The 25,311-nt window shown below is 38.8% G+C and overlaps 1 protein-coding gene across 17 annotated transcripts in view; it reads left to right on the top strand.

The window, feature by feature from the left end:
• The window catches only part of THRB (thyroid hormone receptor beta), a 163,955-nt gene that overhangs the window by 108,248 nt on the left and 30,396 nt on the right, over window positions 1-25,311 (top strand). For 16 of the 17 annotated variants that reach the window (XM_074538570.1, XM_074538604.1, XM_074538635.1 and 13 more), the window contains one exon: window positions 11,160-11,224. In XM_074538570.1, the coding sequence (XP_074394671.1) occupies window positions 11,218-11,224 (7 nt within the window). In that variant the 5' untranslated portion in view covers window positions 11,160-11,217. Of the gene's footprint in view, window positions 1-11,159; window positions 11,225-23,269; window positions 23,733-25,311 lie in introns of those variants that run through there. The other variant, XM_074538643.1, reaches the window with a different exon arrangement.

Raw genomic sequence — 25,311 nt, 5'->3', positions numbered from 1 at the left:
ACTTACCCAGAAAAAAGTGGGTATTTTCTGCAGAGTCAGTGAGGCGAGTCAGGTCATGCAAGGGGTAGAAGGGGGCTGTGCTACAGAGAACAAAATCTTTTATGTCTGTCCTCATTAAACATTATGCCTATCCTTAAAGCTATCACCAGTTTTTATAGTGTTTTGCATGAAGATTTTTAATGGGTTGACTGTTAGCCTCATATTTAGAACTCCCTATGTCCCATGTGTTAGGCCTCCTTTATTCTCTTTATTTTGAAATTTGGCTGTTGATATATAGTTGTGTTGCATTTCAAAGAGTTGTGCTGTACAGCAAAGTAAGCACTGCGGTATTGGCATTTTCTAGAACCATTAGCATAATTATTCCTTTACTAAAAATTATTTCAAGCAACAAATTAATGTCCCATGTGATCTACATACTAGGAATAAAAAATGCCCTCCTGTATTTGCAGTTAACTTTTATCCATTAGAAATATGCCACTAGACATTAAAATCAAATCACCTAAGGAAAGCAGCTTAACTCCTCTTTATCTTCAGCAACTTCAGCAGTTTTGCAGAGCCACCTGTAACTCAGAGTGGTTCAACAGCTCCCCACTCATGACCCCGTACAGCCATACCAGGAACTAAATAAACCCTACTTACTAGCAATTAAAGTGATTTAATTTAAAACACACTGACAGATGCATAATGGGTTAATTAGAAAATAAGTAATTAGCAAATAGGATGGAAAAGGTTAAAAGGTTGTGGACTTTTGTTGTTTGCTTTGGAGAGATAGCGAAATCATCAGAGATTAAACTTTTTCTTTTAATTTCTAGGCTTAATTCTATTATTGTTAGCTGCAAATGAGGCAGCAAACAAGAAGAGAGGCCTAAAAAAATAAGAAGAAATCACTGTTTTATAAGACATACTGAAAGGCCATTGTTAACACTTGGGCTGTGTGATTTATTTCCAGTCTGCACAGAAAAGCAGGCACACATCTATGATGTTTGTACTTAATATCAGTATGTATACATCTTCTGAGAAGAAGTAGTTGTTCCTCTCCTCTCTGCAATGGGCCCCCAGTGAGGTCATGAAAAAGGGCATAAGACGTGATGGAGATTAGAACACACTTCTTAGGAAACTCTGCCTGCCTTAAAGATTAAATCAGTGAATTACTTAGTTGGGAATAAGCTGTAATGTGTTTGCTCTCAAAAAAAAAAAATTAAAAAGGAATAGACTTTTAATACAGTAACTTCTGAGCTGTGGGAATCCTCAGCTGAAATCCAGTTAACTACATGCAGTGCTGATTATACAGACAAAGCTATTACAGAGGGTACAAGCAATTTTCTGTTTAAAGAAAAAAGCTAAATAAGAGCTTCTACTTCATTTTCACAAGTATTATTCCTTCTCTCCATGACTTCTGTCTGCCCAAAACCAGAAGCAAATGGGCATTTAGATAGTTTTAATACAGTCATATTTTATGACCACTAGCTTATTGCCAGGTAACTTGAAACTTTTTATTTATTTATAATAATTATAAATGTATTGATATATCTATGAAACATGTGGTTTGTATTTTGAAATTTCAGGGAGAATGTTTGCAGAAAGCCTTCTCCAGTGTGATTCTAATTTTTACTGAAGTCATTGAATTTTTTCTTTTGAAAAATAAGCTTTTGGGTGAACCTCAGAAATAGCAATATAAAGTTTTCCATTTCAAAATATCAATTAAAACCAGGCATGATTTTTTATTTTTAAATATAGCTGCCTGCTAACCTAATTATATGTCCACCAGTAACCATTAGCATAATTTGACCAAATTTCACATAGCAGTCACATTCTTCCATCGTTCCTTGCTCTCTTTTGAATGTGGCTATCCCTGTGTTCACTGCCTCATCACTTCACCAAGCCATAGTTAACTCTCAGCAAATATCTGTCAGTTCATCCTCATAATCATTTAACTTTACATGTTTTTCCCTCCCTTTCTATTAGTCATACTTTTTTGTGTCTCTGGTGTGGCTTCAGGGATGTTTTCTGCTTTACTGCTTGTTATAAAGCCTGAACCTACACATCCAGAGATGCCTTGTCCTCTTTTGGTGTGTGTCACACTGTCATCAACCCTCTGGTGCCCTTTTCCCTTGAGCCACTTCTGGAGTGGCAGGCAAAGGCTCCAGGTCTGCCAGTTTGACTTGTGGAAAGGATATTGCACAGATTCTAGCTGGACTTTATTCACCCACCATGGTTCTTGCTGGCTAGGGATACAGATTTTAGAGAACAACTAACTTCTGGTTCTGGTCTGTTACTTTGATTTTGTTGAAAATCAACTCCTTCAAAATTCTTTCCCAATTATAATTGAGTTTAAGCCATGTATTTCATGTCTGGAATCTATGTCAAACATTTCAGAATTTGGTGGTTTGGCAATTCAGATATCAGTTTTTAGGAAAAATAGAATCAAATTTGGAAACTCATCAAGTTATACAATAGACAAAACCCATGACGCTAAATCCATGGCTATAAAAGCATCTCTCGTTTTGTTTTCCAAGGTTTTTTCAAACTTCTGTATATTTGCACACTGTAATACAAAGCCAGCAATACAAATAACAATTTTTCATTTAGATTTTTCTTTTCATTTTAGAATTTATTATTTTCAACTAAGTGGTGACTTTCTGAAGCTCTGGTTAAGAAAAGCAGAAAGCCTAAAGCTGAATTAATTCTGCTGTTCATATCTGAATCCCTGAAAATAGCTCAAACAAATGCCAGTACCAATCTTTAGGGTAATACTTATCCCTATTCAGAGTGACATTTGTAGATTAGAACATACTCATTTCTGCTTCACTGACTTTTTAGGCACAGCATATATAAGATGCATTGACAAAATGCATTCATGTTAACAAGATTCATCCAGGTACCTCCCCTCTTGACATTTAGAAAATATCCTTTTTCTTTATCCATTCCACTGTAAGGGGGGAAATTCACCAGTTTCAAGGGAAGTCTTTGAATTTTATTTTCCTTGGGATTAACTGACATTAGTCAGTTGCAGAGTAGGTAGGTAATTCAAGACAGCCTTCATCTAATATACACTTCTAAGTAATAAGTAAGTAATAAGAGAAATGAGCTTCGAAGATAAACCGTCCCCTGTTGAAATTTCAGGGAGAGCTAATGTTTCCTGAGTCAACAGAACAAAACAGACAAACAAGTTTTATGTCAAAGCTGTTGTCTGAATGGAATGCCCATGTGCTGCAGAAAGAACACAAAAGCCATGAAGTATCTCAAAAAACCACAAAATTATCACTCAAATTAGAGATCTTTTTTATAAACTCTCCTCCCTCTCCCCCTTTGCTTTTCTATCATTCTTGGCCCTCCAGGATCCTTGCTCAACTGGATATTTATTCCAGTTGGTAGAGGTCTTCGTGAATTAAGGCTTAAATCTTTAATGATAGAAACATCACTTAATTCACAGTTACAGATCAGCAACTCTTTGGCAAAGCTGGCTAGCTCACTCAGTAACACTTGCAGGTAAGAAAATCACTCAGGGCAATAGAAGCCTGGTTATCAGAGCAGTGGCTGAGCAGGGCTGTCTGCAGTTCTGTGCTCCTCTCATGCCCTCCTGTGTACACATGTAGTAGGTCAAAGCAAAGTGCTGGAGAGCTGACATTTCTGCTCGGGGATGAAGTAAAGCGAAGAGAAGGCTGCAGCCCATTATGCTAACCTAGTGTTAAGCTGAATGTAAGTAGATTTCTTAGAGCCTTTACATCTTAGGGGCAGTCAGCAGCTTCAGATCATAATAATAAGTGATTTGAGACACTCTGGAAATGAGATAACATTACTCATTTCTGTAAGTACAGGGCAAGAGGAGAATTACATATTCCATTTTCTGCTTGATGCCCAGGTGGTTTAAAGGTAATATTACAGTCTCCATCTGTGTTTTTTCAATGATACTTACAAAACTGCCTTTCTAATCTGTTCAGGCTACTGGGAGACCAACAGACACGCTAAAATTCTGTTTCTTTTTGCTTGAGAAGAAATGCATTATTATATTTTCCATGCATAATAATTCATTATTATATTTTCCACTTATAAAAAGATCTATTTACACCAGTGCAGTAAGCCATTAAGTTTTGATGAGATCATAAAAACAACTTTTATCTTGCTTCTGTCTTGCATTACTTTATTTTGTGGTGCTGGGTCTCTCTTTTTTTTTTTTCTTTGTAGCTATATTCAAATCAACAGCTTTATGATTCAGGCTGTCCTGCAAACCATATGCCAGATTCAAAGCCTTACTACAATGAGACTATAGGAAGAATTATTTTTTCTGTCTAATTCAGTAGTGTTTGTCCTGCAGATCTGCTTATTGAAACACAAGAGCTTTCAAAAACCTGTTGAACAGTGAATTTACCCTTATCTTTTTTGAGACTTATTGTCTGCATGTAATAATTTTCTGGCTTTTGTGCTGTAAAAAAATCTGCTGATGCCTGCACAGAGCTGAGCACAAGCTGAGTCTGTGTGAAGGGGATATTACACAGAATTACTGGACATTCCTATTAAAAAGCTCAATTGCTCTTTGCCTTTTTGTTCTTATGTTTTGGGATAGACTGCAAATGTTTATACAGAAAGTGCACTGGGGTTTTGATTTTATGCTTTATTGCAAGTTTTTGTGTCCTCATGAGCTGAACTATACTAGCAATAAAAAGCATGAGTCAAAGCCCACTTCTGAGCTTGTGCCTATAAGCTAGTTCTTATGGGTGCTTTTCATTAAACATATTTGGAAAACTAGATAGATTTTTATTTCTCATGCAATGCAGAGTTGTTCATTATGTTTTGCAAGGGAGGAAATACTGTTGCCTCATGATAAATGTATCATGTACCACAAGCCATGGTCTAGTACATTTTATACTGAATATGTAGAGCTTGCAAAATCCTCTGTACAACTTGCTCCAAAATACTAATTTAGTTTGTTGTTAAATATTGCAATATTAAAAATTGAAACTAATTTAAAAATTCAGTTAGACATCAATACAACCTATGGGCTACCGTGTAATTTTTCCTGATGCAGAGTAGCTACTCTGGATTTTTCACTAGAGATGAACTTAAAATTAGAGGAACTTTCACAGAGGGAGTTTACAGAACAAAATATTCAGATCATACATCCCATAATTCATCACCCCCAAGCCAAGATAGCCCCCAAGAAAATAAGGAAGTGTCATAACCTTGTGGAATGGCAGGGCAAGAGGGGCTGGTGTGGTGCTAGGGCTGTGGCTCTCGCTCTGGCTGTGATGGAGCTTCCCCCCTGTGCGTGGTTCCAAAACCTACATGTTCTGCTATCCCCTCAGTGCCCTCATCTGCTCCCAGGACCTGGGCAGGCTTCCTCTACCCTGTTCCAGGTCTGTCAGCAGCCTGCCCCTCTCCTCAGCCTCCTGGAAGCAGCCCAGTGCCTGGCAGGGGTTGTGTAAGAGCGTTGTGTAAGAGTGCCGGGATAAGGCAGAGCCGTCGGGAGCTGCAGGTAGGGTTACAGGAGGCACTTGTGCCAATGAGCCAGGTTGCCCCATGGTCCTTCCTCTGGCTTTTAAAAGGAGATGTCAAAGAGCAGTCCAGCAAGGAGCTGGGCAGCTTGTCACTGCTTCTGAAAGGTGCAAAATCCCTTTCCCACCTGTTCCTGCCTTGAGAAGAGACAGGAGGCAGCAGTGCCTGTCCACCCTGTGCAGCTTCTTAGCTTCTTGATGAGTAGGAAGGGAAGCCTGAGGCCTTCCAGAAGGTGTGTGGTTCATGGTATGGACAGGAACCAGGATTCAAACCAAAAAATTACCCTGGCCCCGGCTTAGAGGCAGCCACCATTTAAAGCTGAAGCATCAGAATACGATCAAAAACACCCTCAATCCCCTGGGCAGCACACTCCTGTTAGATAGTCATTGGTTAATCTGATGCATTCCTGTGAAGGAGGAGGCACTTGGTGAAAGTCGGAAAACACATAACTACACTGATTAATGCTAATTGGTTAATTGCCTTTCATTATGGAAAAAATAAGGATGTGCAGTAACTGGCAATATGGCTAGACAGTGCTTCTGTATTGGAGAGCAGAGCCTGAGAATTAATTTGAAATATCACCTATTCAGGCCGGAGAATCTCAAGATTCCAAAGATGTCTCTTTTTAAAAATTTATTTAGGGCCAGTATAAGAATATTATTTTCCTGGAGCAAGGCTGTAGATCTGAAACAATACTTGATATCAAGATGCAGTATGCATTTTGCTGCTTTCATTTGAGGTAGCCAATGCAATCATGAGGACTATCTTGTTAAAAAAAAAAAAAAAGAAGAAAAAGCAGGGTATAAAGCCAGTGATGGAGAAGGAGCACAGTGCTCAGTCTGCTGCTGAAACTCTAGCAGGGAGGTCATGCGGGATGTGAGATAGCAGCCTCTGAATTGATGCTGCAGCACTCAGGGACTGTGACTCAGAGCCATGAGACCTTGGGTAGCTCTTTTGTGGGCAAATAAGTGCTCAACACACAAAAGATAATCTAACAAAGCCTGCTCCCTGCTCCCTGTGACGTTAGCAAAGCTTAGCCACAAAAATTGTGTCACTTCTGGCAAGAAAGGGACTTACTCGGCAGTGTCCGTAAAGACCCCCAGACATTCCTGGCCTGATGTAGTGGAGACTCATCTGTGACTCATCCTCATCCTTCCCTTTGTACATGCTCACATACATTTTAGCTGTAGACTCTTAAAAAGAACCTGATTTTCTCCAACATCTTACACAACTGTGCCTTCAAGAGGAGCTGGCTACAATTAATGTAGGCATCACTTAATATTCTTGCTTGTGTGAAGTAGAAGTTGTGTTGTGCCTTCAGAAGGCTGTGCTATGAATGTGCCAGAATGGATAAATAGTTCTGTATATCCACAATGTTTCCATCTATGGGACACATTCCTTGGAAAGAAAATAGGAAATTGCTTCTGCATATAAAATGCAGTGTAAAAGCATCCTTTAGAAAAGATCTCAAGACATTTGGGAAGATTATTAAAATCATAAAAAAATTTAATTATCACTATGATTTTAATTATTATTTATTATGGTTTAAATTAATAGTTTAAATAATCATAATGATGATTAAAATCATCATCACAAAGCAGGTATTACAAATGGGCTCAGTTACTGTGTATCTTTTGGCGGTTGCTAAATTGACCTAGTGGAGATGTCAGATGGGTGAGATGCTGTACATCTACAGCAACATCAAGACCTGCTCCATGAAACTTTGTCTCTAGGCAGGTGTGAGGAGAAAAGAGGATGCACACTCACCATTTTAAATCACGGCACTCAAAAAGACTGCCAAAGCCAGATATGTTAGTGTAATGCTTCAAAACGAAAGACCGGTTTTTCTTACAGTTATTTTGCAATTAGTTTTTTTACACAAGTGACAGCTGCTTTTATGCCAAGTCCTAGTCTCATCAGGGAAAATGGCAAAACTCCCAGGATAACTAGAATTTTTCTTTTTGTACAGAATTCATTGAAGAACATTGTATTTATTCTTTTTTTACCGTCTTTTTTAATAGATTGGTGCAAAACCAATAATTTTAGGTTTAGTAAGTAATTATTTACAGGAGGAGCAGAATTTTTGTTTAAAACACTCAATTGTTTGCTTCAAATATGCTTGTCTGTCAATGAGTCACTAAACCACAATTAAATTCTGGGAAATGGCTTATTGTTGAGGTTCACAACATCCCATGACGCGGTGGGATGGGTCAGAGTCTGATTTTAATTGGAGGCCTGATCTAAATTTATATCCTCTCAAATCTGGATTGACAGACTCTGAAGGATTTTGAAGTTCCACAAGATGTCAGTAGCAAAAAGAATGGCCTCTGGTTGTGTGGTTTGTACACGGAAATATCAGCAGACTATTTGCTCTTCCCTTATAAGATTAAAGAGATCCCATCTTCTCTAGGAGCCCAGATGAAGTCTTGGGTGGCTTGCTTGGGAGAAAAGATGAGGTAAAAACACCTTGTCACATGTATACTGGAGGATATTTTACCAGTTCACAAGACTTGTTAGGGTTGGAAGGGACTTCTGGAGATCATCCAGTCCAACCCCTCAGCCAAGGTAGGGTCATCTAGAGCAGGTTACAGTGACACAGGAATGTGTCCAGGTGTGTTTTAAATGTCTCCGGAGAGGGAGACTCCGTGGCTTCCCAGCATAGCACGTTCCAGTGCTCTGCATCCCTCATGTAAAGAAGTTTCTTCTGTAAAACTTTAGTAGGTTTTGCATTGTGTTTGCTTTGCAAAGAGAATGAACATTATATCCTGAAATCAGTAATTTCCATTCAATATAATATATTACAGGGAGAAATTATTTCAGATTACTAGGAAATTAGAAAGGACAAAATAAATTGGGAAGTGGTCACATTTCCAAGCCTATCAGAGCTCCTAAAGCCCGAGGCAATGCTGTCAGGCACGTGGAGCTGTCAGGCAAAATCACAGAATCACAGAATCTGCTGAATTGGAAGGGACCCACCAGGATCACATTCCTGGAGTAGTCCGGGGCAGGGCCAAGAGCTGGAATTCGACAATCCTTGTGGATCTCTTCCAGCTCTGGATATTCTATGTTTGTGTTTTTTCCTACTTTTTTATTAGGGAGAGGGTGTGTATGTGTGTTTGCATCTTGTGGGGGTATTTTGTGTGTTGTTGTTTGCTGGGTTTTTCTTGGTTCTTTATTGTTCGGTTTGGTTTGCTTGTGTTTTCGGTTTTTTTAAAATCATGAACAATTCCGACGTTTGGAGTAGCAACTAAGTTAATTTAAAGCTATAGGCCGACGTGCCCGGTTTAGTCAAGGAGGAGCGGGGTGATGGAGAAGCCCGGGAATGGCGCTCCGGGCTGAGCCGCGGGCCGCTCCCGTACAGCCGCCAGGGGCCGCTGCCGCGCCGCGCCGCGGGCGGGCTCTGCCTGAGGGAGGGCGGGGAGGCCTCGCCTGTGGCCGGAGCCCCTTCCCTGCCTTGCCGCGCTTCCCGGTGCGCCTTCCCTGCCGCGCTGCTTGCCCTGTGCCTCCCGGCCCTCGGCGGGCGCGGGGCACGGCCCTGCCTCACAGCCCGTCTCGATAGCGGGGCGCGAAGCGGCGCCCCGGGCTCGGGGCGTCCCGGCCGCGCCGCGTGTGGCTGAACGGAGCCCCGGGTGTGGGAGCGGCCCGCAGGCCGCTGAGGGGCTGAAGTGGAGCGGCGGGGCGCGTCCTGGCTGCATCAATTCACCCCGCTCACCTGCTCTCCCGTTCTGACCCCTGCCTAACATAGTAGATGTGCCCGATGTTCAGTCCGCTGCTAGGGGAGGATATTTATTTCAAGGGAAAGGCTCCCTGTGTGAGGAAACAGGGAACTGTGGCACTGAATGGATGGAGAAAAATAAAATCCACAGGTTTGTTAATAAAAACCAGTTTCTTACCATGAAATGGTGATCAGGACTAAATGTCACTTCCACACTAATGTTAAAAGAGAGGTATTTTCTGTTCATGGAATTACAGAATCAGCAAGGTTGGAAGAAGCCTTTTAGATCATCCAGTCCAAACATCAACCCAGAACTACCACTGTAACCACTGGAAATCACTACGCCACATCATCCAGCTCCAGATCCAGATGCCTCTTAAACACCTCTGGGGATGGTGACTCCACAACCTCTGTAGACAACCTATTCCAATAGGTGTACATATTTCCAATAGGTGAAAAACTTCATGCAATATCTCATCTGAGTCTCCCCTGTCTCAGCTGAAGGCCTTTTTCTCTGAAACTCTCAGTGCAGTCACACCTCACTACATTCTCCTTTTGGGTAGTTGTAGAGAGGGATGAGGTTCCTCCCAAACCTCCTCCAGGCTAAACAACCCCAGCTCCCTCAGCTCTTCCCCACAGGACATGTTTTCTTCACAAGCCTTGTTGCCCTTCCCCATAGGACATGTTTTCTTCGTGAGCCTTGTTGCCCTTCTCTGGACATGCTGCAGCACCTCAATGATCTATTTAAAGTGAAGTAAAACTCACCCAAACCTGAACACAGTATTTGAGGTGTGGCCTCACCAGTGCTGAATAAGGGGGGTGTTCCAGAGAGCAACTCTGTTCTCAGGCTAGTTTTCCGCAGGCAGTATTGGGGTCACTTGTAGGCCCGGGATTTCTTATTTAAAAATTCTAATGAGATCTTGTCTCTATTCTGGAATAATGCCTTTAGGATTGTCTCTGCTTGGGTTGGATTGTTGGAGCTTAGACTAGGGAGTGAGCTGGGATCATCTAGCTGGGCAATGTGTTTTGGGCAGGGATGGCTGAACAAGGGCATGCTGCCTGTGATGCCTCCATGTGAAAAATGTGAGGGCTGGTATAAATACCGACACAGCCAAAGAATGTTCTCATAACTGGTATCCGTGACTTTCTCTCCTGACACTAAATTAACTTGCAGGGCTTTGATCTTTGCTACCAAGCAGAAAAAGAGTATAGTTAGTGTGTGTGTGTGTGTGTGTGTGTGTGTGTGTGTGTGTGTACGGACATATGAAAGGGAGACACAATCTAAATATCAAAAACGAGACTTTAAAATGCCAGATTCGGTTCTTTGCAGATGCAGATGTCTTGTTAATAAAATAGAGGATATCATTGTTCAAAAGTGTTAAGTACATGTAAATTAGTTTTCTATCATATGAACTAAATTATAATTTACATTTCAGAACTTTGTAAAAGCCAGTAGACTTTTGGGTTTCAAATGATTGGGTAAGAATTGGTGTAACCATGACAGATAATTTCTAATTCCTTTGAATCTTCTTGGTTTTACTGAACCTGAGAGTAATGGTATATGCATATCATTAGAAACTGTAAAGTAGAAGCCAATTAGCTCCTGAGGTCACATATGAGACTTAGAGGAACTTCTGCAGAAAAAATAATGGAAAGTATTCCATGAAATGCATAAAAGCATTATTTACTTTTTTAAGCATCAATAGGCATAGGCTTTTGGACATTGCTTCCAAATCCCTGTTAGCCACAGCTCCTCCATGTTTTGGACCTGATTTACATGTGTTGCCTCATGCAGCTAAGCAAAGTGCTTTGAATTCAAAATGTTAAGTCATCAGACATTGACCATGCTATTCAAGATCCAGAAGGTTCCACCTTGGTTAAATGTTAATGGTATTCTGCTGATGAGCATTTAGGAAGATATTACATGGAGTTTTTTACTTTTTTTTGGCAGGTGATATTGGTGACAGAAGAAGGACAAGAATGATTACATATCCATAACTCCCAGCAGTATGTCAGGTAATCATATTTAATAAGAATATCTGTGCAATATTTCTTGCCTTTCTGGAGTGATTTTTGCTAAATATTTCTTGAAAAATGTGTCTTTAACAATTTCTGAATTCACTGAAATTGAAATTCGTTGAAATTCTGCATTCATTCCTCATTAGTGCTGGGAATGGAACTCTTTCCTCCATCCAGAGCATAGAGATGTGGGACACAGAGTAATCTTCCCCAACATTTCTGAAACTTTCATTGTCCTTGGTTTGCCTTCCAGAACCTTGTTGTGTTTTGTTCTGAATGCACATTCCAACTTCAGCTATCCTGCAGAAGCTGCCAGCATAGGAACAGTTTCTGCTGAGTATCCTGGCCTAAGTTATTTCATAACATGGACATATTCCCTGAGCTTCAACATGAGACAGTCAAGTTTATTTTACATTTGTTGCCAAGTACACTTCCGAGAATTATTGACTAGGTCTGCAGGTGGGCTGAAGATCCAGAGTTGACATGGCCATTAACCATTTTAAGCCTGCTTAACCATCTTATCCCTGCCAGTTGCAGAGCATCTGAAGGTTACACATAAATTAGCTGTGTCAGAACCCCCATGTATCTAATCCCTGAACAGTATCTAGAAAGACATGCTTATTATGTGGAGATTGTATAGAACGCCAGAGAATTTCAGACTTCCAGAATTTGTTTTAGTATTCATCAATTTCCCTAAGAAAGTGTTCTACTGATAGTGTTTGTCAATGTGAATTTCAAGAGCCAAATGCATAAATGGGACCTTTTAAAAACCTGCGAAATACAGCATGTGCTACATAGGAAAAGTCATCACTAACAAGACTGTATTCCTGGTGTTCTGCCCAAAGGACAGTTTATTTTTACATGACTGTGCAGTTCCACTTTCTTTTCCTTTTCCCTAGAAGGCTCCCATCCATTTGTATTGGCCAGCAAGGGGTAACAGCTGCATTCACCAGCAAAGATGGTCTTCTGATTTTAGGTTTCTAGATATGAGGTGGAGGGGGAAAGAAGCAGAGTATTATGTAAATACAAGCTTTCATAGTAAACCCTATTATTTGATAGTATGAAAAGGTGTGTCTTTTTATGGTTACTTTGCTGCCCATTGAAGCAGAGACAAATATAAGAAGGAAGCAGAGAGCAATGAGGCATTTTGTGGAATGAAGTGGAATACTGACCCGTGGCTGGTGTGTCAGGCTCTGACTTGGCATCACTGCCACATGAGGATTGGGAATGAGTTAGTGTCCTTAGGCTACATTGGCAGGCCCTGCTAGAGTGGTTTTGCATTGTCCTGCAGGCATTCTGGGCATGGTGATTTCATTAGGCAAATACCTGTTTTGGAAGAATTTGAAGCACTGGCATGTAACTTGGTCTCTTTCAACTCTCTGTTGGGCTCTTCCCTGTGTCACGCTAAACTGTGTTTTACGGCATTTTACTACAGAGCTTGACGTTGCTGTGGTTTTGGAGGGAGCAGTTAATAGCTTCTGCTGAGTGATGGCAAGAGATGAGGAAGGAAACACAATGTACCCACTTTATCCTCACCTTCTCTGTTGGATCTGTGGCTTCCTGTGAAGGGTGGGTTTGTGGAGATTTTCCACTAGCATTCTAATCAGTCCTGTCTCCCTGGACTTGTCCCTGGCAGGGCAGCTCTGCTAAGCTCAGAGAAACACAAAGCCTAATTGGAAGGACCTATATTTTCTGCATTTCTTTTGACAGAAGTCAGCAGAGCAAATATGTGCAAAGAACATTTTCATCAAGCACAAAAATAAATGTTGAGATGGAGATGACTGTTTGTACAGCCGTAGATGTCCATCACTTTTCATTATGAGCAGTTTGTATTTTCTGTTTCTGATTATAGGAATGACGTTCCCTACATGAGTGTAAATGTGAAGAGAAACATGGATGAAATTAAAGACTTTCAAACTGTATAAAAACTTCATAAATACCATGATCCAGAGACAGACAAGAGTCCTTTTCTAATGAATGATAATGGAAGTTTAGATTCTGTGACTGAGTCACTGGAATATGGGAGCAGAATCTAATACGAAACCAAACCAGCTGACTAAAATAACAGGCTGTATTATTCTGTGGTTTTGATAGATAATTTTTCCTCCCCATATGTTATGTTTCTACTGCAGTATGCATTTTCCACTTGTAGGCACTGCCTGAAAGCCTTCAGGTTCTAGTGCAATCTAGAGAAGTTTTTCTGGCAGGAGATCGTAGAATTTGACTTTGACAGTAAAACCAGTCTTTAGTGCATTTGCAAGATAAAAAATTTGTCCTCATCTTTCTTACAGCCCCTTCAGGTACTAAAAAGCCACAGTAAAGTCTCCCCAGAGCTTTCCCTCTTCAAGGCTAAACAGTTTCAACTTTTTCAAGCTTTCGTTATAGGAGAGGTGTTTGATTCTTGTGATCATCGCGGTGGCCCTCTTCTGGACTCACAGGTCCATGTCCTTCCCGTTCTGAGGAGCCCAGAGCTGGAGGCAGTGTTCCAGGTGGGGTCTCATGAGAGAGGAATAGAGGGGCAGAATCTCCTTCCCTGCTCTGGTGGCCACACTGCTTTGGATGTAGCCCATGGTGTGATTGGTTTTCTGGGCTGCAACAACAGTGTTCATCAGCAGTTTTACAGTTGACACCAACAGTTGCTGCCTACAGAGTAATGTCTGAGAAAAAAGAAATTATCAGCATAATAAAATTAGTACTATCTTAGCAATAAGAGCAGGTTCTTTCATGTGCATACGTTTGCATGATAGAATAGTAAAAAAGTTGGAAAGTATTATTTTCTCATTGAGAAAATAAAATAAATAAACAAGTATGTAAAATAATTTTTAAAGTTCTTTCTATTTTAGCATTGTTATGAAGCTTCTGGTTTAGCATCACTATTCACTGGCCATAGCTATCACTGAAGGCTCCCTTCTGTACATTTTCTCCCAAAATGCAGGACAAATCTTGAGACATATTTTCATCTTACTTTATTTACTGCAGTGCAAACTGAAGAAGAAATTCAAGAAAGGGTTCTAAAACCTGGAAAATAGTATTTGTAGAATGCAGTAAATCTCATAATTTTACTTTCATGGCAAATGAAGAGAGAATGTAAAGAGTGTAATAGTGGTTCCAGTAAAAGCTGCAGCAGTTCTTCCACTGATTTCAGTAAGGCTGGGGTTTTACTCTGCTTTTACTTGGAAGCTTCAAAATCAACCCAGTCATTGTGCTTCTACTCAAATATCCACACTGTTCTATTTGGTAATGACTGTAAAGTTAGATCAAGATAGGAATTATAATAAAATTAAGTGCTTACATTGGGGAATATAATTTAAATGTCATAAATGCATATTTTCAGTAAGTAGAATTTAATATGCAACGTTTCTTGAAACAGGTCCCTCATTTGGAGAAGAAATTAATCAGCTTTCATGCAACAAATCCATTTGAAAACCAGTGTCTCCAAGGGTGTTGCACGTAGTTTCCAAGAACTGGGAAAAGTAATAGAATAGGAAAGGTACCACATTTTCTTCATGAGTCTTTTCACTGTAATGCTCATTACCCTGTAAACTTGGCATTAATTCAGGCAGAGAACAGTTTATTGTTTAACATCAGCTGAGAAATTATTTCTCCCAAATTTCTATAATGATTTTCCTAGGATAATTTAATTTGACATACATCATTGGCTGACACTTCTTTGCCTGCCAGACCATGATAAAATCCGACTAACTCAAGTGTATTATTTCTTTTAAGTAATGGACTTTTAGGAGGATGGTAAATACTTTAATATAAGGTTTTGTTATGCCAGGATTCAGCAGCTTTGTAATGAGCTTTTGGGGATTTTCAAAAGGTTAACAAGATTTATATTGTGGGATGTTTTTGCATGAAGCTATGAATCACTCCATGATGGCTCTTATTACTTAGAAGCGCATTTCTGAATATGCAGTTAAAAATATCACACTTGCTAAGTTCTAGGTTACAGACACTCTGGGTTAATTTTTTGGTTCAAAAATTTAATATTTTTAAAAGTGCTTTGTAAAAGTGCTGTATAAATACAAAAGCCGAGTAGTCTGGGAAACATTTTTTAATGTTTCAAATTTTATGCAATTCTTTAATATGTTATATTTTCTTTCCAACTTACGAATACCTGCTGCTTTTTTCCTCAAAAGATCACACATTTTCAGAAAAAAAAAAAGAGGGGGAGGGGGATCTGATTAGATTTCACAAAGAACAGAGAGAACAAACTTTTTTTTTTGTAGTAGCAGTATTTTTTTTAGTTTTGTAGCATTTGCTAGTCATTTTAGGTATATTTCATTATGTTAATGCTGATATGTTTGTTCTGTTTTCTTTTTAATGATCTATCAGTATATTTAGTCCCTTTCTATAGTAGTTTTTTTTAAGCCAGAGCTGTTTCTTTTAAAAACTCATTTTTCTGAAATTTATTTCTGTTGGGAGCAGACTGTTGTGTTTTAAATTTTGAGTGTAATTCTTAGACTGTGTAGTTGTCTTTCACTACTGACATCAGGTAAAGGAGAACTGCAAAGTGCTGTCAGTATAAAATGTACTTGTTCATTTTGCAGCCAAGAAGCTTTTAGAATAGTCATTTAAAAGGAGTAAAATGTCCTCCTGTTTTTTTCTAAGTCTTCCCCAATAGCCTATAAAATAAAGCACTTTGCTGTGCTTGCCACAGGAGTTACAGCCTGCCATTTTATGATCTTGAAAAGCCTGAAAAGCCTGACCACAGCTGCTGTTTAATTCTTCTGATAACTGTATGTCAGACCAATCAACTTACAACATTTGTACTTGGTATTGATCCCTATACATAGAGAGGACTTTATTTTTTTTTTGTGCCAATTGTAAAGCTCTTGGTAAATTGTGGGATCACAATTTACCCCACTCGGGCATTTTCCAGTTATTTCCATATGAAAATACCTTCTACATTCACTAAATGCACTTCTCATTAAGTTCTTTAAAAGCATCAGATTTGCTGCAGTGCTATCTTAAAAAAAAGACAAATGTTTAAGGAAATTTGTAAGTGTTGTCATACACGAAGGCCTTTCACTATTGCTTTGTTGTGTTTCTGAAAATGGTTTAGATCTGTACCAAGCTTGAGTTTATTTGAAGTTAAAAGAATTCTCTCCTCACATCCAAGTTTGTCTTTTTTTACTGAAGAAGCTTTGGCTGCATTGTTTGGGCAAAACTTATTTGTTTATTTACCTTTTTTGTCTATAACAAATTGCATATTTGTCAAGACTGCTAGTTTTAGTACCTTTTTTTGTTTTACCTGGCCATTACTCAAACCTCAGTCCCTCAATGGGAGGTGTTATTTCAAGATCTCTCTTTAAGCAGTTTTAGAACCAAAATAACTTGAACTGTTTCACCACCTTGAAAAAAGAAAAAGCTTCAATAATGTGCTTGTATCCCCAGGATTTTGTTAGCAAGCAGCAGCCAAATGTACACTCCCCAGTGGGAGGAAATGGAAGGTCTAATGAGAGATTAGGGGAAGACCATGTGAATTAATTTGAAAGCTTGTGAGGAAAGTAATATTCAGAATCAGGATTTCAGAAAAACGTGGCAGTGATCTAAAGTGATTTGTAGAAGTGATTTGAATGATTTACTAAATGGTTTCACTGTAACTTACTTGTTTTTAAAGATATGTTTTATGTATTTTGAGCCATATTGTGAAAATGGTGTTTTGTCTTCTCACTTTTATTTTAGTAGGTTCCCAGGCATTACAAGAATTATCTAACACAATATGAAGAGAGTAAACATCCATTAACATTCCCATATTCCCACAAACAGCAGTCTGTAAAATGAGCCCTGGAGAGGTGGATTGCTGTCTGTGGGGGACTAAATCAATATTGTTTTAAAACAGGGAGGTGGTTCTGCACATGAGGACAGACACTGGGATTCCTTGCTAGAGGGGGCTGTGAATACAAAAAATGTACTCAAGAGTAGACTGGGCTGTAGTTCAAAGAGAGATCCAGTGGGTATTTCTGCATTTTAGAAAGGCCACAAGGACTCAGTCAGTCCGTTGGGCTGAGGAGTAGCTGGGGATTGAGAGACTCTTGGTGGGAGCTCTCATATGTGCTTGCTTTGTTCTTACTCTTCCCTGGGTATCCATGTATGACTCCTGTTGGAGACCAGCAGCTAGGTGAGCCCTGTGGTTCAGCTATAGCTTCTTCTCAGAAAAACTCCCTCCCATGTGCTGGGCAGAACTGTGGGAGGAAAGAATGCATTTATAGTATCTATGTGGCTGTATTGGTTAGCACCACCATTCTAGTTCCATGGTGTATCCTGGTATTTTACTGCTTTTCTCCATATAGCTTTGGTCATTCATTTCTTTTGGTAAGTTTGTTTTATCTGGAGCTGCTACAAGATTCTGTTTTGGTCTATACAATTTCTGTTCACTTCTCAAAAAACAGGTTTTCAGAGAGCTCTTTGCATACCAAAGACCCTGAACAATTTGCTTCTCTGTGCTCAGAACTGCCTCTGGTTAATTTACAGATGAACTGCCAGGTTCTTTTGGGTATTCTTTTTCTCTGATTAATTTTTTCTCATGTTTAGAAATTTGAGCATAATGTTAACCCCAGCTCTTGATAAGTGCATGTGTAATATTGCTTTAAAAGTTAATGGAAATTTAGCATGTTTTTAAAAAGTGATTGCACTGATTCACAGAGGAGCTCATTAAGATGTATCAAGAACAAGGATAAAGCTATTACACTCCTTATTACAAGTTTCCTAATATTGCCTTTTCTTACACATTAGAAACTGTTTACAAAGTTTATTGTAATTATCTGTGCACTCTTCTTTCCTAGTGATTTCATACTTGTCCAAAAGATTGGAAATACTGAAATTTAATCTTTAAATCCATATTCTAAAATGTAATATTTAAATATTTTATAATATTGCCACTGCTAAAGCAAGTAGCAGGACAACAAGCCTGGATTAAATAACCCTGGCTGTTTACTTCTACAAGCATACACATATGCACATGTTTCTGAAATATTGAAAATCACCTAATGGACATTGTTCATTCTACCTGCTACAGTTCCTTTTACTCTACAATTTTTTATAGGCATTGTAATTTTTATATTTTAAAAATTCAGGAAAGAAATCACATGTTCTCAAAGGTTTTATTTAGCACATTTGCAGAGGCAAAATTTGCATATTTAAGAAGAGTCTGGCTTGTCTTTGTGAGCTGAGCTCCATCCTTCTGCTTATTCAGTGATCATGTGAGCCTAGTTTAAAAGTTGTGAAACTCAGTTCTGAAGCGTTTCCCTCTTTTATAAGGAAGCATAAGGACAAAATGCTATGCTCTTTTCCTGGGAGAAAATGGAAGGATAGGAGATAAAAGAGGAAGATGAGAGAAGAAGCAAAATAAATGAGAGAAAATGCTCTTCTCTCATGAGAGAAAATGCTCTCAAGAAGCAAGATTAATAAGAAGAAATGGAACCTTAGCCTTGGCTGACACAGATGATTTTGTCTTTCCCAGCACAAACACACATGAAAACTTTACATGCTTTTACTTATAGTTTGTGGGGTTTAAAATGCTGGAACAAGGTATGAATCAGGTGTTGACTTTACTGGGGACATGTCCTTTAATTGTAGCTTGGTTGCTTTTTTCTTTTTTTCTCTCAAGTCATCAAGTAAAAATCCTCTAGTTTTATTGGTCTGGGTCCATACAAAGCTAGGCTGCTTCATCAACCTACTGTGTACCCCTCAGTCCTAATCCTGATTATATTTGCCTTAGTTGATCTCTCTGAAGCCAACCTACTTCGGTGTCCTTATATGCTTGCACTTCAATGGCAAAACAAAAAAAAAAAACAAAAAAACAGTAAAGTGCTTTTGTCTTTGCTGCTCTTTTTTTCAGTAAACCTCAAATATCCAAAAAGGCAGAACTTTATTATGTACGTTTGCAATCAAGTAAGTTAATGGCAATTCAGAGAGCTCCAAGCTGGTTTCCTAATTGCCCCTGTTTTGGTCAGCTGCAGATTGAAATACTGTGTAGAGAGAATTTTCTGTGGAAATTCTGCATTCTGCTGTGAGCAGTTTTGGAATGTAAAATAATTTTTTATTGTTAGAGGAAGTGTCTTTGTAACTGGGAAAACAGCAATCCTCTGACTTTCCAGAACTGTTAATTTACCTTTTGTCTAAGTGACAGCCTGTTGCTCAGGGTGAAAAATAAATGTTTGCACTCCCCCAAAAAGTGTGAGCAATGTAGTCAGTCTCTGCGGAGCAGGCACTGATTGCCCCTGTGGTCACAGCAGCTTTCGTCACCAGTGGATCTAGCTGTTAACTGGAGCTACTGTGGTATAAAGCAATAACAGTAATAATGGTAATGCAAATCCAGCCTTGATTGCGACAGGGCAGATCCCAAGCAAGGAAAATTAGTGTAGCTCTCAGGGCACAGCAGGAGAAGTTTAATGCAGTGCCTCTGGGGTTGTTGTGAGCATGGGGAACAGGCACTCTTTCAGTGTGGTTTTTGGTCTTATTTTGTGCACTCTGAGTTTTTGTCAGGATTAAAGTTCAGGTTGGTATCCAGCTCATTCCAGCAGGAAACACTGTCTTCCTGGCTGGCTGGCTGGCCACCACCTTCCATCTTTCCTGGAGATACTACTTAATGCCTCTCTTCGCTTGGGTTGTATTAAAAATGGCAGAGCTTTTTGTATATTGCTTCTTTGACCACTGTTGGCAGATACTAGTAGAAAATTGGGAAAAAAGACCACATAACTGAGAAGAAAACAAATAAATTGTTCCATATTTTTTCTGTAGTCCTTTATATATTGACATTCAGATAACACTGCGTGCCTGAGAATAGGTCAACCTTTACAATTACCCATTAAGGAGTATTTGCTTTGGCTGTTAATAAAATAATTCTTAGGGATTCCCCTTGCCTATTCTTTTAGGTAAGCTTAATGGGCAGTTCATCTGCTAAAAGTTTTCTTCTTCTGTAAAAACAAACTTGCCTTTAAAAAAACCTTCTGATGGGAATTTGAGGAAGTCTTTTGACCTGTTGACTGCTGAGATGCCAGTTATTGCTACAGTGTGCATTTTGAAATCGTTTGGTGATTCCTTGATGAGAAGAACTCTGGCCCTGCTTGTTAGTCCTCTTTACTCTGAAACAGGGCCTGTAGTTTTTAGTCATGGTTCATCCCAGAAGGCTGTACTGCTTCCTGCCTTGATTATACCTGTTTTAACAGTAGCTAGAGTGAGAGAGAGATGCTTCTCTTACAGGTAAGAAGTGGAGACAAAATTACATTATCATCCTTTATCAAAGATTTTGGGTTGACAAGACCAAGAGCAGATGCAGGAGATTTCAAGTGGTTTTGTTTGTTTGTTTGTTTTTGCTAAAAAGGAATAAAAAAGGCTTTGAGAAATTCAGGCAGTATATGTTAGAGCCAATGGAGTAGAATAAATAATGTAGTCTTCTCATGAAAATAATTTAATATTATAATAAGAAGAATAGTAATTTAAGACGTAAACATCCACTGTGACTCAGTATAGGAAGTACCAGAAGAGAAGACAAAATATAAAAGCTTTCAGTGGTAGTTCCTTGCAACTTAATCTTTGACTAGCAAAACTTGAATGTGTAATGTCCCTGGTGACTGAGGAGAATGCGTGAAATAAAGTGGAAACTTGTAAAATTAAATGAACTGTAACTAACATGGCAGGCAAAATAGTGAGACAAATTTCAGAGGGAACTAAAAGGAAAAGAGAGCATATAGCTTCTTGATGTTTGGCTAGCTTTGGTAAACTCTGCCTGGGTAAATTCCAAATGATGGAAATAGAATAATGGAATCAATTTCTCCTCATAGTATAAATGTGTCTGTAATCATATTTCAAAGTCCCATGGATGCTTTCCTAACAAAGAAATTGGAAGATTTGTAGATTTGTTTTGATTTTATTTTTTAAGTTATGAAGGCTTTTGGAGGTCCTTGTTAAAGGTAAAAATCTATAAGCCTCGTGTGACACCCTCTCTGAATCCTTGGGGAACAGAATTTTTACCATAGTCATGAATATATGGGTTTTGGTTAAAATCAAAGGTAACACAAATCCTCACAGGCTAAAAGACAGCAAAGATGCCCTTTAATATCAAAGATAAATTTGAGGGAAATATATAGAATTTTTTGCCTAATTAGATTGAACAGCCTGGATTATGAATCACTGATCTTGAGGACTAATAGCAAGACCTGAGTACCTGAGGATACAACTGACTTTTCTAAACAAGGTCAAGAATTGTGTTGCATCACTGGCCTGCTCAAGGAGCTGACAAAACATGGATCTATTTATGAGTGCATTATAGAAATTCCAGTATTTTTAATATGTATATTGCACATGCCTGACTCTGACATTTGAGAAGATGCAATGTCATCCACGTAGGGAGACAGGGTGTGAAGGAACTTAAGGGACAGCAGCCTTCTGCTGAACCAAGTACACTGGGGTTATGCAAAGTCTAGAGGAAGGGTGGCTTGTAGTGCACAATTCCTCTTTGTGCCACAAAAAATTAAGTATGTAAGTTCAGATCTTTGAGGGAAGTTCTCAGTTCCCAGAGGAACTTATCAGAGAAACCCTATCTCTTTCTCTGTGCTTAAATTTATGAAGTCAAGAGAATATAAAAGTGTTCAAATTATGAAAAAAAAAGTTTTATATTCTATTCTTTTTATATTTTTTAAATTGCCTAGTATTTCTGGGTTACTTTCACTATTCTATTTTAAACTGATTATCCTCCTACAAGTGATATTCTCTCTTGCCATATTACCTGCATTTAGAATTACTTTTTAATTTTACTTACAAAATGAAGTCTGAACTAAGAGCAGATCTATAAAGCTAGAAGTAAGTAGGTAAGAGCAAATTATGTAGGTAACTTACCTGCCCTTTGCATTGAAGTCCGTGATGCCAGGTACTTTCTCAAATTTGTGTTACTGATGTCCAGCTGAGATACAGTCAGTAGAAGAAACAGACTTGTAGCTGCAAATGTCAGGTGAGCTTGTATTCTTAGCAGCAAAAAGGTGTTTACATCTAAAATTAAATAATTTACTCAGGAAAGGTGTATGTACATGCAGGAATTAAAGCAGGATAGCAGTATTTAAAACTAACCACGATTAAGTTTTCTGAATTTGTCCTGTAATAACAATATTCCGCTTAAGAGAAGTCCTAAGACAAAGGATTCAGAAACAGCAATATTATGATAGAACTGGTAACTGAAATCCCAATTTACTTTGAATCATTTTTTTTCTGGAAATTAATGATTTGGCATGCCCTTACTAATATGTTGCTTTACTGAGTGAAATGCATGTAAAATTGACTCTTAGGTTGATTAGAACAGCAGAATCTTACTGTGATTAAAACCACTGTGGGTATCAGTCATCAGATGTCTGGAATTTGCTATTTTCTTTATGCAAGTTAAACGGCTATTTTGTATTTGAATTTTGTTACATATAATATAAAATAAAACCATTTCTTAAATACTGAATATGATCTTTGCTGGGTCATTTCTACTGATTTTAGTTTTGCTCTCCAGAAATAGAAATTGGGCTACATTTAGTTTTACAAATTTTTCAGCTAGTGGTATCTCAGTTTCTTCTATACCAAAGAATAAGCAATGACCAGTTAGATAAAATCATGCAGCTTTGGTATTGTTCATTATCCACACTGCAGCCAAATGTCCTTGCTCCTGAGATAAAATTAGCACCTCTGATACTCCACTGTGACCGCAGGCGGAGAAAGGCAGTAGGTAGCAAAAGCGGAACTGCTAAGCATGCCCACATAAGAATGTCACACTTAGGTAACTGAGTGTCCCTCAGGTCAGCCTACGATAAGAGCAAAGTCAAACAAGGCTGAATCCTTGATGTTTTGTGTTTTAAGTATCTGAAAATTGTTCACGACCAGCCTCGACCTACAAGACCTCAAATGATCATATGAGCAAGGCAATAAATCGGTGTTAACTTGCCCTGGGGCCCATGTTGTAGTTGTGATGTTGTGAAAGTTGCATCTAGTGTTAGCCTGTCCACATAGATCTGCCTGCTTTTTCAGGATTCTCAGACAGGAAAATTTTATATTCACTTTTACTGAAGGGGAGCTATGGTGGCTGAATGGGCATGGCTGAAGGGTTCTGCATCGTATCAGTGCAGTCCAGTGGAGATGCACGGGAATACCACAGCATCAGGAGAGCTGGGGAACCACTTGCTTTCCAAAACTCCACACCTGAGCAAGATTTTGGCAAAGCCAACGGTTTGTAGCCCTGCAGTATTTGCCAAACATCCAGGACGTGGCCTCCCGTTGTGGGACAGACTGATTCACCTTCCTGACAGAAATCAGAAATGGAATGTAGTGGGCATAACAGAAAATCATTTCTGTAGGAAAAGACACTTCAAAAATTATGATATCCAGAGGAATGGACAGCAGCTTTCGCAATGCCGACATGCTTCAACTTGGACTAGTACAATTTTACAGCCAGGCTATACAAAAGCAAACTTTCAAATTATGTCAAGTGCCCAGGAATACCAAAAAGAAGAAAAAAAGTGTAAAGGTAACTGACATTATCATGCAGAGCACAGCAAATGCTGTATTTAGAAAAAACAAAAAGCAAAATCAGCTTATGTCTTTGTTTACTGTCAGGGGTTTGGCCATTGGTAAAAGCATTATTATGTGGGGATGTTTTCTAGCTACCAACCTTTTTTTAATTTATTTGTTTTTTATCAGTGGTAATTGTGGTTTTTAGTTTTCTCTTCTATTTAATTTAATAGCTTTGTGAAGACCCCTTATGACAATGTGGTTAGTACTTGCTGGGGTTTTCTGTGTGATACCTAATACAGAATAATATCTCTTCTTTTAGAGCTTTTAAAAAGTATTTGTCTCTCTGCTTATGATCTTTATGAGCTGATCAAAAATCTTTTCTGAACTTGGCCTCTTTTTTAAAGCGTATCTTTGATACATTAAAAATGCAAAGACAAAAGAAAGCCTTCTTTTCTACTTTCAGGGTGCTCAGCTCTCGACAATGACTGTGTTGTTTGCCTTCTTTCTTAATATTAACCATACCCTCAGTGGGTACATGTACAGAGCTCAAGTGGGACTTCTTGTTAGGAATATTCTCTGCCTCACTAGTCAGGAGAGTAAACCATTTTCTCTGAGGTAGGTTGTTTTCACATCAGCACAGCATTGAAGGAACTCCCTTTAAGAATCACAGTTGCTAGGGTATTAGCACAAATGTAGTGCTTAAGTTATTCTTATTCCTCTTTAAACTTGGATAAATAGTTCTTCATTGCTCTTTGCCTAAAACATAATTACTGTATATTGTGAGGGGGGATTACAAGTTGTTTTCTTTTACTTAAGTCTTGCGTCACTCCAGGAAGAAAGATTACAGTGTCAGGCAGGATATCACCTCATGAAAAAGTTAAACTGGTCTAAGTACCTGATTTCTTTAGATTTAGTTGTACTTTACCTCAGAATGCCTCTTTGCTAACAGATGTCAGGTGTTGATCGCTTTAACGTCTTACTAAGGGCTGTCAGGAGGCTACCAAACCCAGACAGTCCCATCCAGGAGCCTGTTAATTATGTTATGTCAAGCTAAATTAGCCTGTTTTCTGCTTGGGTTTTTTTTTTCTTTTGAACAAATGAAACTTCTTACCTTGATGTTTTCATGTGAAGTTGAGGCAGGCAATGACTCAAAAAAGGTACATGTTTTAAGTGTTGGCCATTACTTTCTCAAGAGATAAGCTCTGTAATTAACTGATGTCTGCTAACAGGGTCTTCCAATTATGATATATGGGGAGGCTTAACAAAGTGGGTTGTCTGGCTCACAGGTCTATAATTACTCTTAGTAATATTTGTTCTGGGACCATCTTAAAAGTCTTCCCAACTATTCAAGAATTTTGTTTGCTCATTTGTTGGCTGACATCTCAAGGAGTAAATGCTTTTTGACAAGACCGTGTGCTACCTATCCATGTCATGTATAGTGCAAGAAAAGGCAAGCACAAACCCTGGAGGAGTCCTCATCAGAAAAGAGCAAGCTCCATTCTCTTTTTACCAAATTTATTCAAGGTGTCAAAAATATTTTGAGGGATAACTGGAATTGTAGTGTATCTGAACGTTTAAATATAAACTATGAC

The sequence above is a fragment of the Zonotrichia albicollis genome, chromosome 1, assembly GCF_047830755.1.
Source record: "Zonotrichia albicollis isolate bZonAlb1 chromosome 1, bZonAlb1.hap1, whole genome shotgun sequence".
Classification (NCBI taxonomy): domain Eukaryota; kingdom Metazoa; phylum Chordata; class Aves; order Passeriformes; family Passerellidae; genus Zonotrichia; species Zonotrichia albicollis.
This window is presented reverse-complemented; position numbering and strand designations above follow the sequence as displayed.